A 16,977-nucleotide genomic window follows, 5' to 3' on the forward strand; every position below is an offset into this window, starting at 1 on the left:
AAGCAGCCCGCTTGAATATCTGACTCTGAAACAGTTTGGAAGTGAGGAGCTCCAGCTGCCTCAGAGGAGAAAATAGCTAATGCATCTAACTGAAACAGTTTGAAGTAAGGAGCTCAGCTACTTGTAGAAGAAAGGTAATCTGACTCTGGAAACAGTTTGAAGTGAGTGAGCCAGCTACTTGTGAGGAAGAAGAATAATCTGACTCTGAAACAGTTGGGAAGTAGGAGCTCAGCTACCAGTGTAGGAAGAATAATAATCTGACCCTGAAACAGTTTGAAGTAAGGAGCTCAGCTACTGTGAGGAAGAAGAATAATCTGACCTGAAACAGTTTAAGCAAGGAGCTCCAGCTACTTGTGAGGAAGAATAATAATCTGACTGAAACAGTTTGAAGTAAGGAGCTCAGCTACTTGTGAGGAAGAAGAATAATCTGATTCTGAAACAGTTTGAAGTAAGGAGCTCAGCTACTTGTGAGGAAGAATAATAATCTGACTCCTGAAACAGTTTGAAGTAAGGAGCTCAGCTACTTGTGAGGAAGAAGAATAATCTCCCTGAAACAGTGAGGCAAGGAGCCTCAGCCAGGAGGAAGAAGAATAATCTGACTCTGAAACAGTTTGAAGCAAGGAGCTCAGCTACTTGTGAGGAAGAAGAATAATCTGATTCTGAAACAGTTTGAAGTAAGGAGCCTGCCACTTCAGGGTGAGGGAAGAAGAATAATCTGACTCTGAAACAGTTTGAAGCGGTGATCAGCTACTTGTGAGGAAGAAGAATAATCTGACTCTGAAACAGTTTGAAGTAAGGAGCTCAGCTACTTGTGAGGAAGAAGAATAATCTGATTCTGAAACAGTTTGAAGTAAGGAGCTCAGCTACTTGTGAGGAAGAAGAATAATCTGACTCTGAAACAGTTTGAAGTAAGGAGCTCAGCTACTTGTGAGGAAGAAGAATAATCTGACTCTGAAACAGTTTGAAGTAAGGAGCTCAGCTACTTGTAGGAAGAAGAATAATCTGACTCTGAAACAGTTTGAAGTAAGGAGCTCAGCTACTTGTGAGGAAGAAGAATAATCTGATTCTGAAACAGTTTGAAGTGAGGAGCTCAGCTACTTGTGAGGAAGAAGAATAATCTGACTGGAAACAGTTTGAAGTAAGGAGCTCACTACTTGTGAGGAAGAATAATAATCTGACTCTGAAACAGTTTGAAGTAAGGAGCTCAGCTTGTGAGGAAGAAGAATAATCTGACTCTGAAACAGTTTGAAGTGAGGAGCTCAGCTACTGTGAGGAAGAATAATAATCTGACTCTGAAACAGTTTGAAGTAAGGAGCTCAGCTACTTGTGAGGAAGAAGAATAATCTGACTGAAACAGTTTGAAGTGAGGAGCTCAGCTACTTGTGAGGAAGAAGAATAATTTCAAGGCGTTTGGAACAAAATTTTAATGTTTATATTTTTATAATGGGTCAGTAACAACCAGTTTGAAGTATATTGTTAAGTATAACTTTCCATATCACTTGTTTATATTTTAAAGATTATTTTGAAGTTTTAAAATCACTGACATCCTTTGTGAGTTCTAGATTATTAAATCACTTTATGCCGTGCATGATGTACTTGTGTGTAATGTTTATAATGGGTTATTAACAACCAGTTTTAAGTATATTGTTAAGTATAACTTTCCATATCAGGTAGCATAGCACATTTGTATATTTAAACCTTGAATAAATGACTGTAGTAGTTGCAGCATGCATAGATTAGATCATTTTTTTCTCAAACCTTCAGATTTGTATATGATCTATTTTTCAAAAATCACTCAGCTATAATGAAGGCATCTGCCTAATACTCTACAAATGTTATTAGTTCTGAACACACAGAAATAAACTTTATGACAAGCTACTAATGTTTGTGTTTACTGGTCGTACTTATAACGATAAATATTGATAGCTCGAGAGAGATTTTTATGGTTCCAAGTTAGGTACCAACGAATTTAATGTGTCTGATCTGTAAACAGAATTTGGATAATCAATAATTAGTCAAATTGTGTGTCAAGTATAGTAATAAATTTAAAAAATTACATTTGGTTTTAAATGACATATAAATATTTATTTTTGCATTACGTTGTTAGGGTTTAGAATGTTTGATTAATAACATAGAACTAATAAAAGAGTAGGAGATATGCTGTGCTATAGTGCCATTAAAGTTAACATAACCAGCAAAATACTGGAAAACCAACAGTAGAAATATTAATTTGTTATACAAACAAGTTTTATACTAACTATTTGTCCAATGTTCCACTTTTCAGCATGTAAGCTGTTACGTTAAAGTATTATACTGCACAATTAAATAGCATTTCATGTATTTTTCTGTCTTTATCATACTGCCCCATTGATTGGTTCTAGTATGAACAAAAGCTTACTGGACAATTGGGACAAATGAAGTGATAGACCAGAAATGCTTTTATAAGCTCTGATTTTGAGTCAAAATGGGAAAAGTTAAGAGAACCATGGAAGCTAAAACATCTGTGGTTCACTTGTTGTTATAACAGTTTTAATAGTTGTGTATTTGAATAAGATAGGAGTTTAAATATGTTTGTAATAGTGTACAATTTAAACTATGGGTTACGAGCATAGTAATAAAGAGCTGGTATAATAGTTACTATCTTCTGAATGTAAGCATGTTGACAACAAAAGTGTTGAAGTGTGTATCGAGGGCTTTTGTCAGTGGTATCCATGTTGAAAAGATGCATTTGTCAGTGAGTTTTAGAACAGACAAATTGCTTTTTTATTGTGATAAATATTTATTACTCAGTTCAGCTGAACTCAAGAAGGAATACTGTTAGAGATATTGCATCATGCCACTGTTTAGTCAATTATTCAGTGAAATATTTTATCAGTAAACTTAGAACAAATAATTTCCAAATAGTGAAGTTTTTCAGATTAATACACTACACCATTAACCATCACTTTATATGAGTTTATAATTAATTATATGTTTGTAACTTCTACAGCATTAGTGTGTCTGTATTAATTTGTGGAAATTACAGTTTTATATGTAGTTTTCAATATTTAGCCTGTTATCTTGCAGGTACTGGGCTTCTGTACCTATCCCACATGGCACCAATGGTTTCCAGGCAACATGTCCATTTTGTGCAACCCCCCTCTTCGGTGACCCGGGCTATGTCAGACTCATTTTTCAAGACCATGTTGACTGAAAAGATTATCGTTAATGCCTGTCTTACTTTGAACAAAATTAAGACTTCCACATGTCTATTTCACACCATCCAAATCAAGGCGTTAGGGTTCGCCCAGCGATTCATCAAATCATCCAGCTTTCGACTAGGAAATTATACATACTACCATCCACTATGGTCCTCCAGCAACTGTGGTAAAGGTTAAGGCCAAGAGGGAGTCAGTTTCGAGATGTACCTGATGCCTGTGTTCAGTATCGATATATAAATTGGCCTCCTGTGGTTTGAGTGTACAGTTTGTTGTCTCTGGGAACCGTGTAGAAAAATTTGTATTTTTGATTGCCATGAGTTGATCTTATGGATTTGTATAGTCTGTATATCCTTTTATTTTCTGGTATCTTATTGACTGCTCCCTTGGATCAGCTCACTTTAGTTTTATTATTTTTAGACAGAAGTGATGGAATTGGGCTGGTGGGTAGCCACAAGCAGTTGGCTTTAGTGATAGAATTGTGTGCAATGAAATGTACTATTAAAGCTACTGGTTATCTTGTGTTAACATACCAGCCACACTTCCAGCAAAGGAAATAAAGATATTTCTTTATCAAATGTGTGTAGTGTTCTCGTTACAAACTTGTAATAACTAAAAGTCCAAACATTAAGGTTTTTCTTGTCAACTAATTGTACCTCACACATTTTTTTAAAGAGGACTTTCAGGGAAAAGACTGTGTGGATATGACTGTTTCATGAAGATAAAAACATTAAAGAACTTACTGAATGTATAAATAAGGTTTAAATATATACACCTCATAACTATAGAAATATATATATAAAACCTGAAGTTTTTGGAAATGTTGTGGTTTCATGTACATAAAGAATCAAACATTTTGTATTTCTACACACAAACAACCCACTCAGTAATAAATATTCAATCAGAATAATCTAAGGAAATGGTGTATTAAGAGTTGTTGATGTTAGTTTTATATAGAATCCTGCCTTTAAGAGTTTGTCGTGCTAATGTAACAAACAAATCTCCTAACATTTTGTAAAACCTGCTACCATTGGCTATTGTAGAATTGAAATTATCATTAATATAAGATGTAGTTTCATATTTATAAAAAAGAACATCTGAGTAAAACAATGTAAATATTTCTGTATATTACTCAAAGTTTTAAGTTGTACAGATTTGGAAGAATGTTTTTCATAAAGGTTAAAATATATGTATACACAAAAATCACATACAGTATTAGACATTATAATCACTCGCGAAACTAGAAACTTGTCTCAACAATACCTACACGTGTGATAAGAGATGTAAATATGTCAGTGACACATAATGTTTAGTTGTGTTGACAAGAACTGGATTAAAACAAGTTTGGAAACACGAATATAACCTGATTTACTTTAATGCAAGTGTTCATCTGTGGCTAGTAATTAGAGGGTTGCCTAGGTCATTCCACAGTGCGATTCGATTTCCATTACCGTCAAATGTGCTCGTCTTTTGAGCTTTAGGGGTATTACATTTGATTTTGAGTAACCGTAAAGCTAACAGAAATCAAACTGCCGCCCTTGTTAAAATGCTAATTAATAGACGTAGGCAACCGCCGCCAACTCTTAAAGTGCCAAATGTTTGTTTTTAAGTTGTGTTTGGTCTCTAATTTATTATAGAATAACTATGTTGCTTAATATAGAATTAGGTGTAAAATTACTGTTTTTTTACGTTGTAACGTATAATCTCCGCAGTTTCTTTAGTTTAAATAAATAGCAAGTTAATTTTATCCACATTGTGTCTGTGTTATGTGTGTCAAGCCACAAGGTTTAATTTACTGAATAATTTGTGTTCGAACTCGCCCTCTGACGTGACGTAAACAACACAATGAAATATTCCGTAACTAGTAAGTCTTATAACCGTGCGCTGAATAAAAGTGTAAATATACCAATCAATTTTCAACAAACAATAAAATAGTATTGTATTTTGCAAAATATTATTTTATTAAGATATGAGGTAACATGTATAAATCTTCTTGTATTTTGATATTTTAACAATAAATATAAAAATATACCCTGATCGATGATGTGTAAATAGCCGTGATGACAACATGTAGTTTTCATAAACTCTAGTGCTAAAAGATGGGTCTTCTGTAAGAAAAACACAAGCCCCGATTATATGAACTTCATATCTGTCTCTTGTTAAGCAGTCTGTGATATGCTAATCGCTGGTATCGAAAGCTGGTGGTTAGTTTTCTAAACCTTTATACTTACCTTTTGCCCAGTAGTGTCGTCAAGTTCTTTTAAAACTGTTCGAAGAACGTAACTGTTTGTTTTTGCAATAAGTAGCGTATTCGCCATTTTTTATTATCTTGAGAAGGTTTCGTAATGAATTCATACACAGAAAGTAGCTTGGGAACAAATTTGAAGTAGTCACGCAAAATGTCAACATTGGTGAATTTTAAATATAAAATTAACGTTTTGTAATAAACATTTAAATCCATAAGCCTCACTTGACTATACGCTGGTAATTATTGATAAATATAGAGGACTTAAGTACACTTGAACACTTTAGTAAGTAATAAATTGTACATTCGTAATATTTTTATTCAAGTTCCTGGATATGCTATTGTTGTAACGTTTAATGGGCTCTATTGGATTATTGAGCAAGACTGGTCCAAAGATAACACTATGTAACAAAGTTTCACTTTTCTTGTTCCTGGGCAGAAAGTGTTATTTTCTAATTGCTTATACCTAAAGTAAATGTTGTTTTTTTGTTTGTTTGGAATTTCGCACAAAGCTACTCGAGGGCTATCTGTGCTAGCCGTCCCTAATTTAGCAGTGTAAGACTAGAGGGAAGGCAGCTAGTCATCACCACCCACCGCCAACTCTTGGACTACTCTTTACTAACGAATAGTGGGATTGACCGTTACATTATAACGCCCCACGGCCGAAAGGGCGAGCGACGGGGATGCGAACACGCGACCCTCAGATTACAAGTCGCACGCCTTAACACGCTTGGCCATGCCGGGCTCCCTAAAGTAAATGGAATAGACCTATTTGTCTTTTCAAACTTTACTTTTCTGACTTGGGTAATGAAATTTTTAAATTTACCCATTTTCCAGAATATTCCAGGTAGATTCAGTGCTGAGTAGCTGAGAATTTTCTTTAACTTAGAAAAATTTTCTAGAATGTTGTAGAATTAACGAGAATTTTCAAGAACATTTTAGAATTTTCTGGAACTTTCACAGTAATATATATATATAGGGGCTCACCACTTCAGTTTAGTTCTAGTTGCCTAAGTGAACACATAGACCTATCTGATTTTATCAGAGATGGCATCAAGAAGCTGCAAGCATTCTTCAGATGCATTCTGCTATGTATGTGGCCAATTTGTCAAAACGAGAGTGAAAAAGTACTCTGTGACAGCATCTGCTAAAGTGTGTGAAGCCCACAAGGCATATTTCAGCATGCCTGTCGTGGATCAATACAATCTCTGGGGACTTCATTTTACCCGCGAGCACTTAAAAAAAAAAAAACTCTAGAAAGTCAGACGTACAATTTTCGCTTGCTTGAATAGTAAGGTTTTATATTATACAAATTTTAGACCTTTTAAAATTCGGTGCACCTCAGAGAGGAATACAACAGCGTCAAGATCCTGCTAGAAGCCTTGAAGTATGATGAGTATGGCTGGAAGGTTATCGGAAACTTTGAAATGGTGACATTTCTGATGGGTCTCCAAGGAGGTTTTACCAAGTTTACCTGTTACCTTTGACTTTGAGACAGCAGGGACACTACAACAAGAAGCACTGGCCACAATCGACCGAATTCTCTGTGGGAGGAACAATGTCAAGTGTGAGCCATTGGTAGACCTCCAGAAGGTGTTGTTCTCACCACTGCACATAAAATTGGGTCTTATGAAATAATTTGTCACAGCTCTTGATAAGGAATCGGCAGCCTTCAAGACTTCTTCCCCAAGCTGTCTGAGGTACAAATAACGAAGATCCTGGAGTGCATAGAATTATCCAAGAAGCTCAGTAGCATTGTCGCAGTAGTTAGAGCTCCTTGGCGATCAGTCACAAGGCCGAAAATTATGTGGAAATGGTTAAGGCTCTGGTGAAAAACTACTGCAAAATGGGCTGCAGGATGTTCCTGAAAGTCCACATCCTTGACGCTCATCTTGACAAATTTAAGGAGAACATGGCAGCATACATAGAAAGCAAGGCGAGCGCTTCCACTAAGATATACTGGACTTTGAACGCCGCTACCAAGGAGTGTATAACGAAAACAGGATGGGAGACTATATTAATGGAGACTATATTTGGGGCCTGATTTACATTACAGTCGCAAATTTCGAAAACCTACTCACATCTAAACATTTTTGTATAACTTTAATATAAATACATGTAAATTTTGATTCACTTGTTGTCTTATTCAGACCTTATGTAAATGAAAATGTGCAAATTTGCCGTTTTTACATAGAAAATAGGTTAATTTCATTATCCAGGTCACAAGAGCAAAGTTTGAAGGGAATAATGGCCATTTTCTGTACTTTTACAACATAAGCAATTAAGAAATAACACACGTACTATCCAGGAACAAAATTTGTGTTATAAAGTGTAATGCAAGTGGTGCGCTGAATCGTAGAGGGCGCGAGATTGCACCTTTGGAGGCAAGAATGTATTCGATTTTTAAAGAAGGGAATATAATTTATATTTCGAGCAGAGCGCCAACTGTTATATGTTAAAAATAATGCCAAGCTCAGTACACACAACAACAGTGAAATAGTTTCCAACGTACGCTTTAGCCAAGTTTACTCTTAGGCCTAATTTAAAACATAACATTTTTTGAATTTTTGCTTAACTTTGATCAATATACAACTTGAAACTCACCGAGTATCTAAGTGGTAAAATTGATGCAATAAACTCCAATACTAACACTAAAATCATAAGCTTACTGAATACTCTTTAATTACCGATTTATTTCTGATTGTTTTACTACTTTACTTGATCGTAGTTATATCATATAGATGCACCTTTAACTTCCAGTGTGCACAGTTGTCAAATAAAGCTGTAATATTAATAAAATGGGTAAGTGCCAAAAGATGCCTACAGTTTGTCAACTGCAGTAAATAAAGCATTGTTTGTTCTGTTATGGCATTTCGAATCGGCGAGACAAGAGGAATCTAATTGAGGGTTCTCAGAAACCTTCAAAAACTATTACTTAAACAATTTTAAAATGCTTATGCTGCGCAGAAGCCCTCAATTAAGTGGTATTTGACCTGCCATGCTTTTGGCCTCTAAGTCATTGGTATTAGTATTTTGATATAAACATTATTGAAACATTTTCATTGTTTCAATTGTCATTTCAAAGCCCAGTGCACATAACAACTTATAACTGTGTCATTTTAAAATAATGATATATGTGTTCTAAATACTTAAACTTGTGTACATATAGGTGGTACAACAGTATTGCCGATTGGTGTAGATCACATAAGTTCCCTTTTATAGTTGATTGTGATTTAACTCGTAGCTCTTAAGCAAATACCGAAAGAAGTGTGGCTGGTTTCATTTTATACATTTATTTATTTATTTCCGATAACTTTATCAATGTTGTCTTCAATTATATTTCGTTTTATTTTAGTTATTCACTAAATGTTATGTCTCTTTATCTTCACTTGGATCTTAAGTTTCTGTCTCTTAACTCTTGGTATTTTTACATTTTCTTTCACGTTCCTCTTGGTCTGGCTAGGTGGTTAAGGCACTCGACTCGTAATCCTAGGGTCGCAGGTTGGAATCCCCGCCGCGCCAAACATGCTCGCCCTTTCAGCCCTGGGGCGTTATAATGTGACAGTCAATATCACTATTCGTTGGTAAAAGAGTGTTGGCGGTGGGTGGTGATGACTAACTGGCTTCCCTCTAGTCTTACACTGCTAAATTAGGGACAGCTAGCGCAGATAGCCCTCGAGTAGCTTTGCGTCAAATAAAAACAACAAGAAAAATATTTAAACACTTATTAATATGCTTGTATTAACTTTCTATTAAAATCCACAAAACTAAGAGACCACTCCGTCCCACCACGAGTGACTCAGTGGTAAGTCTGAAGGCTTGTATCGTTAAAACCTGAATTAGATACCCGTCATAGGCACAACACAAATAGCTTATTACGTAACCATGTGCTCAACAGAAAATCAACAAGCACTGCTTCACAAAGTGAAGCCATTTCAAAATATAAAACACTAACTTTTAATATTTTAACATAAAGACAATTTAAACACATTTCTTTGTAAAACAAAGTCGCTAGTGTAATGATGACATTGTGATTTTTTAACTAAAAGAATGGTGGTGTCATTTTAACATGTTTATTGTTTATTTGCTTGTTTATTGCTCTCTGTGCAAAGCACTCAATGACTTTGCACAAGCTGTCCCTAAATTGGAAGTGGGTTTATGCGGAGGCACAAAGAAGTTTGAGGTTTCACATTTTGTATTTTACAGTTTTATTGGCATGTTTAGAATTACATATAGGGAAGTAACTTTTCAGTCCTAAGATAACCTTTCATTAACCACGAATTTACACAAGTATATAAATATATATATGTATATAGTAGTTTGCATATCTACTAAAACAGGCCAGGCATGGCCAAGCGTGTTAAGGCGTCGTAATCTGAGGGTCGCGGGTTCGAATCCCCATAGCACCAAACATGCTCGCTCTTTCAGCCGTGGGGCGTTATAACGTTATAGTCAATCCCACTATTGGTTTATAAAAGAGTAACCCAAGAGTCGGCGGTGGGTGGTGATGACTAGCTGCCTTCCCTCTAGTCTTACACTGCTAAATTAGCGACGGCTAGCACAGATAGCCCTCGAGTAGCTTTGTGCGAAATTCAAACCATTTTCAGTTTTGTAATATCTTGTTATTATTTTCGTTGGTTTTTTTTGAAGTTATGTGTTTAAATAATTCAGTTTCCAATCCATGTAATGATAACGTATTAGTTTTTGTTTTATAATTTTCTATTACGTTATAGTCTTTAACATAATTTTTACGCTTGCAAACTAGGCTAACTACATAAACCTAACAAGCAGATTAAACCCACTTGTTCAGTTTTATGGCTTAAATGAAAGTATACTGACCGATCTACTCTACTAGCCAAAAACTGTGTTTTAATGCTTCTCTAAGCCTTGTATTTTCTTGAAACTTTGACTTCAAACCTTATGGGAAGGTTTTTAGGTGTTTTAGGCCAACATTATTAAATTTTTCGATTTTATTGTCGTAATATGACCCACAGATGTCTCTAGCAAACATCCAAATTATAATATTAAATATATAAAATGAAACACTATTTTCAGATTCTTTTCGGTGTCGCAGAATTTTGCGTGAATGATCCATTTTCCAACATTGTTGTACTACAAACATTACTTAATCCTAAATTAGCGTCGGAAACATGGCTTTCATATCTATTCTAGGATATTTTTGGCCAATTACAATTTTATGCGCTTCAAATTTTGCAGCAAATTATGGACGTTAATTATTCTACTTTAACTGAAAATTTCTTAGAATCGATATTTTGTCATTTTATGACATTTATTTCATGTGATTAGTGAATAAAAATGTTAAAATTTTCATTTCTCTATAACTTCTAACGGTTTCGCCTCCAACTAACAATTTGTCGATTATTTTGGAATTCTTCTACGGATTCAGTGAAATGTGTTATTCATTATTTAATTTTAAAGTACATTCGTTTGTTTATTTTGTGTAGGCCTTTGTTTCCACTTTCATATGATGCCACATCAAATCGTTTGGGATTTATTAACAACACGCGGTTGTGGAAGGACCTACAAAGAAAGATGAAGTATCATTGAATAGAACAATAGTAAAATCTCAATGTCACGGTGTAATAAATAAAATGATCTAAGCAGTAACTTATGGAATGTTTCGTGGGAAGGTTTCCAGATGGACGACTTCAAATGTTAATTTCGAATATTCAATGGGAAGCTTAAAAGATTTACGAACCACATTGGGCTATAAACTGTTTCCACTGCGGGAAGTCGAACCCCGGTAAGAAATGTGAGTACATCAGTGACACAACTTGTATCCACATTTAAAACAAGAAATGTAAGCACATAAGTGACACAAAATGGACATAAAATATTGATTATTTTAAAGCAGATACTTAAATAGTGCACCGTTCTCTATAAACATATTTTATTGTCACAAATAGTTCTTTAGCTGCTGAGAAAATATACAGTACTAATTATATTTTACATATATATAATTTTAATGTGAAACTAACACTATGTCGAGCTACTGGTTTGTCCAGTAGTAGGTGACAGTAGGCTATATGACGAGTTTATTAGATTCTGTTTGTTTTGTTATGTTTTGAATTTTGCTCAAAGCTACACGAGGACTATTTGCTAGTCGTCCTAGTTGTGCAGTGTGTAGAGGGAAGAAGGTCATCATTCGCCAACTCTTTGCTCTTTTACTAACGAATAGTGAGATTACCACTATTCGTTGGTAAAGAATGGCCCAAGAGTTGGCGGTGTGATGATGACTAGCTGCCTTCCTGTAGCCCTGCTAAATTAGGATGGCTAGCGCAAAGCTACACGAGGGCTCTGTACAATCAACCGGAAATTGAACTATGGATCTTAACGTGGAAAGTCAGTATTCATTTTATATACAATACGTCTGTCCCACGGATAAATTATTTGTTTGTTTATCTGAAGTTAATTACAAAGTTACACAATGGACTATCTGTACTCTGTTCACAACGGGTATCGAAAACCGATTTCTAGAGTTGTAAATCTGCAAACATTGTTGTGCCACTGGCAGACTCCTACAGTAGACACTGCAGAGAGAGACCAATATGGTTTTGCTATAAAATAAAAAAATGAACACAAGCACAGTATAATAAAAGTGTGTACATTGAATAGTGTTTTCCACTAGCTAAATTATTTGTGTAAAGTTTTGAATGAAATTACAGCTTCATTGTTTCCATGGTGATTTTAGACAGTTCACGTCATCAACAATGTAGTTAAAATAAAATTCCACAATAACCCTATCTATTCTCCTTTACTCTCTTTCATAGACATTATTAAGAAATTATGCAAAGGCCATTTCACTGGTTTCATAGAAACGACTAAACAATTGAATTTTGATTTCTAACGGAAGATATTTGTTATATTATGTTCCGTATTCGCGGTAGCGTGATATCACGCGAATGGGTCGTTAAAAGGCGAATATTTACTGATTTTGATGCTTATGGATTTTGTTAAAATATAATTTTTTTGTTATAGAATAAAACAAAATAGATCACAAATATATTCACCTGTTTAAAAACTAGTTGTTATTTTGGTTTTACTTATTTGTATAACAAACCTTTAAAGCATATCAGGAAATATTTTCTAGGTATTTTAAGATGGATGAATCAGTTGGAGATCTAGAGTTTGTTTGTTTTTAATTTCGCGCAAAGTTGCTATCCGTGCTAGCCGTCTCTAATTTTGCAGTGTAAGACTAGAGGAAAGGCAGCTAGTCATCACCACCCACCGCTAACTCTTGGGCTACTTTTACCAACGAATAGTGGGATTGACCGTTACATTATAACGCCCCACGGCTGAAAGGGCAAGCATGTTTGGTGCGACCAGGATTCGAACCCGCAATCATATTACGAGCCTAACGCCTTAACCCACCTGGCCATGCCGGGTCCGATAGCTTACGAAACACGTGAATTAAACTGTTAGGTGAGAATAAGGCTGAATACATCTCCATTTAAAGTCTAAAACAGCTGATCAGAGGAAATATAACCAATCAGCAGTATTCGACCTACAGGGTATTCTTAATTCAATAGTGGGATTGACTGTCACCTTATAATGGTCAAAATATGAAGCGTGCACATCGGTATATGTGATTATATCTGAACCGTATAGATGCTCATTCCATATGAAGGTTGAAAATTGATAGTCTAATAGTTTATATAGATATATATATATTTCTACAACTGAACTTAACACACTATTGTATCATTCAAAAATATGTTTTATTGTTGTTATCTTTCTGGATTCGGTCATGTTTTTTCTCCAAAACACACAATAGATATTTCAATGTGTTCACTTGCGTATCAAAAGATTCTGTGTTCGATTGTACCTTTATATTTATTAACATACATTTAGTTTTCTAGAACCATTAAGAGCACGTATATAAACATCATTCTGTATGCAAACTGAAGATTCATAAAATTGTTTTTTTTTTTTTAAATTGCAGGTTTAAAACAGCTCTTGCTTTATGTGATAATTAAAGTCAAACCAGACAAGTTAATGGTAGGTAATACAACTAGTACAGTGGCGCTTATCGTAGTCCAAACACAACAACGTTCATTATTGTTTCGTTAGATAGAAGTTTCATTGGAAGGTTCTGGATGGTAGTGTTTAAAATGGATGAGATGTCACGAACGTTGTTTGTGATTAACTGTCGTTAATTTGAATATACAAGACTAATTGCTTAACAAGAAAAACTGGCAATTTCAAGATATTTCGAAAGAGCCGTTTTCCAAACATGAAACCGTCTAACAGAAAATGTTTCTATGGTAAACAAAGTAACAAACTGGTGTTTTAAATATATTTTGTGAGATACGCAATTTCTATAAATTGCTTTACTGAAGATTAATTTTGTCAGCATTTTAAAACAGCTCTTCCGAATAACTTTCTTGATGACCGCTGCTGTAGAAGACAAATCCTAAACAGAAGATGAACCACTGTGTAACTTTCTGGAGTGTCTTGTCACTTTTCGTTTCTGCATTGACCTCGGTACGTTGAATTCTGTCCTAATTAAAAGTAATTTTCAGTTTAATCGGAAATTTACCAAATTCTCAAACCAGTAGAACTTGCAGCACGGCCCGGCATGGCCTGGTGAAGGCACTCGACTCAAAGGGTCCTCGAATCCCGTCGCACCAAACATGCTCGCCCTTTCAGTCGGGACAACATAGAATTGTGACTGTTTCTTTACAAGATGCTTAGTCCACTACAACAGCTAAAACAGGTAACTTTGACTATAGTCTGTTCTATTATTTATAAGTAATGCTTATTGTCTCACTACACCACAGAAAGGAACAAAAGTAAGTCTGTTTCTTTACAAGATGCTTATTGTCTCTCACTACACCACAGAAAGGAACAAAAGTAAGTCTGTTTCTTTACAAGATGCTTATTGTCTCTCACTACACCACAGAAAGGAACAAAAGTAAGTCTGTTTTACAAGATGCTTGTTGTCACTACACCACAGAAAGGAACAAAAGTAAGTCTGTTTCTTTACAAGATGCTTATTGTCTCTCACTACACCACAGAAAGGAACAAAAGTAAGTCTGTTTCTTTACAAGATGCTTATTGTCTCTCACTACACCACAGAAAGGAACAAAAGTAAGTCTGTTTTACAAGATGCTTATTGTCTCTCACTACACCACAGAAAGGAACAAAAGTAAGTCTGTTTCTTTACAAGATGCTTATTGTCTCTCACTACACCACAGAAAGGAACAAAAGTAAGTCTGTTTCTTTACAAGATGCTTATTGTCTCTCACTACACCACAGAAAGGAACAAAAGTAAGTCTGTTTCTTTACAAGATGCTTATTGTCTCTCACTACACCACAGAAAGGAACAAACTTCTTTACAAGATGCTTAGTGTCTCTCACTACACACCACAGAAAGGAACAAAAGTAAGTCTGTTTTTACAAGATGCTTATTGTCTCTCACTACACCACAGAAAGGAACAAAAGTAAGTCTGTTTTTACAAGATGCTTATTGTCTCTCACTACACCACAGAAAGGAACAAAGTAAGTCTGCTTCTTTACAAGATGCTTATTGTCTCTCACTACACCACAGAAAGGAACAAAAGTAAGTCTGTTTCTTTACAAGATGCTTATTGTCTCTCACTACACCACAGAAAGGAACAAAAGTAAGTCTGTTTCTTTACAAGATGCTTATTGTCTCTCACTACACCACAGAAAGGAACAAAAGTAAGTCTGTTTCTTTACAAGATGCTTATTGTCTCTCACTACACCACAGAAAGGAACAAAGTAAGTCTGCTTCTTTACAAGAGCTTATTGTCTCTCACTACACCACAGAAAGGAACAAAGTAAGTCTGTTTCTTTACAAGATGCTTATTGTCTCTCACTACACCACAGAAAGGAACAAAAGTAAGTCTGCTTCTTTACAAGATGCTTATTGTCTCTCACTACACCACAGAAAGGAACAAAAGTAAGTCTGTTTCTTTACAAGATGCTTATTGTCTCTCACTACACCACAGAAAGGAACAAAAGTAAGTCTGTTTCTTTACAAGATGCTTATTGTCTCTCACTACACCACAGAAAGGAACAAAAGTAAGTCTGTTTCTTTACAAGATGCTTATTGTCTCTCACTACACCACAGAAAGGAACAAAGTAAGTCTGCTTCTTTACAAGATGCTTATTGTCTCTCACTACACCACAGAAAGGAACAAAAGTAAGTCTGTTTTTTTTCAAGATGCTTATTGTCTCTCACTACACCACAGAAAGGAACAAAAGTAAGTCTGCTTCTTTACAAGATGCTTATTGTCTCTCACTACACCACAGAAAGGAACAAAAGTAAGTCTGCTTCTTTACAAGATGCTTATTGTCTCTCACTACACCACAGAAAGGAACAAAAGTAAGTCTGTTTCTTTACAAGATGCTTATTGTCTCTCACTACACCACAGAAAGGAACAAAAGTAAGTCTGCTTCTTTACAAGATTCTCACTACACCACAGAAAGGAACAAAAGTAAGTCTGTTTCTTTACAAGATGCTTATTGTCTCTCACTACACCACAGAAAGGAACAAAAGTAAGTCTGTTTCTTTACAAGATGCTTATTGTCTCACTACACCACAGAAAGGAACAAAAGTAAGTCTGTTTCTTTACAAGAAGCTTATTGTCTCTCACTACACCACAGAAAGGAACAAAAGTAAGTCTGTTTCTTTACAAGATGCTTATTGTCTCTCACTACACCACAGAAAGGAACAAAAGTAAGTCTGCTTCTTTACAAGATGCTTATTGTCTCTCACTACACCACAGAAAGGAACAAAAGTAAGTCTGTTTCTTCTTTACAAGATGCTTATTGTCTCTCACTACACCACAGAAAGGAACAAAAGTAAGTCTGTTTCTTTACAAGATGCTTATTGTCTCTCACTACACCACAGAAAGGAACAAAAGTAAGTCTGTTTCTTTACAAGATGCTTATTGTCTCTCTACACCACAGAAAGGAACAAAAGTAAGTCTGCTTCTTTACAAGATGCTTATTGTCTCTCACTACACCACAGAAAGGAACAAAAGTAAGTCTGTTTCTTTACAAGATGCTTATTGTCTCTCACTACACCACAGAAAGGAACAAAAGTAAGTCTGTTTCTTTACAAGACGCTTATTGTCTCTCACTACACCACAGAAAGGAACAAAAGTAAGTCTGTTTTACAAGATGCTTATTGTCTCTCACTACACCACAGAAAGGAACAAAAGTAAGTCTGTTTCTTTACAAGATGCTTATTGTCTCTCACTACACACAGAAAGGAACAAAAGTAAGTCTGCTTCTTTACAAGATGCTTATTGTCTCTCACTACACCACAGAAAGGAACAAAAGTAAGTCTGTTTCTTTACAAGATGCTTATTGTCTCGCTACACCACAGAAAGGAACAAAAGTAAGTCTGCTTCTTTAAGACACTTATTGAACATTTTGATGCTGAGTTTCTGTAAATGTGAAGGTCCCCGTAATACCCTGTTGAGTAATTCTTATGCGATCACTGCTTTTAACTATGTTACTTTCAATAGTTATAAAATAATA

At 35.3% G+C, this 16,977-nt stretch overlaps 1 protein-coding gene across 1 annotated transcript in view; it reads left to right on the plus strand.

Moving 5' to 3' along the window:
• LOC143243660 (uncharacterized) overlaps positions 1-16,977 on the plus strand; it is a 95,672-nt gene that overhangs the window by 67,691 nt on the left and 11,004 nt on the right. The window contains exon 9 of the mRNA XM_076487291.1: positions 16,764-16,834. Within this exon, the coding sequence (XP_076343406.1) occupies positions 16,764-16,834 (71 nt within the window). The remainder of the gene's footprint in view (positions 1-16,763; positions 16,835-16,977) is intronic.

This window comes from Tachypleus tridentatus, unplaced genomic scaffold (assembly GCF_004210375.1).
Source record: "Tachypleus tridentatus isolate NWPU-2018 unplaced genomic scaffold, ASM421037v1 Hic_cluster_7, whole genome shotgun sequence".
NCBI classification, from domain to species: Eukaryota; Metazoa; Arthropoda; class Merostomata; order Xiphosura; family Limulidae; genus Tachypleus; species Tachypleus tridentatus.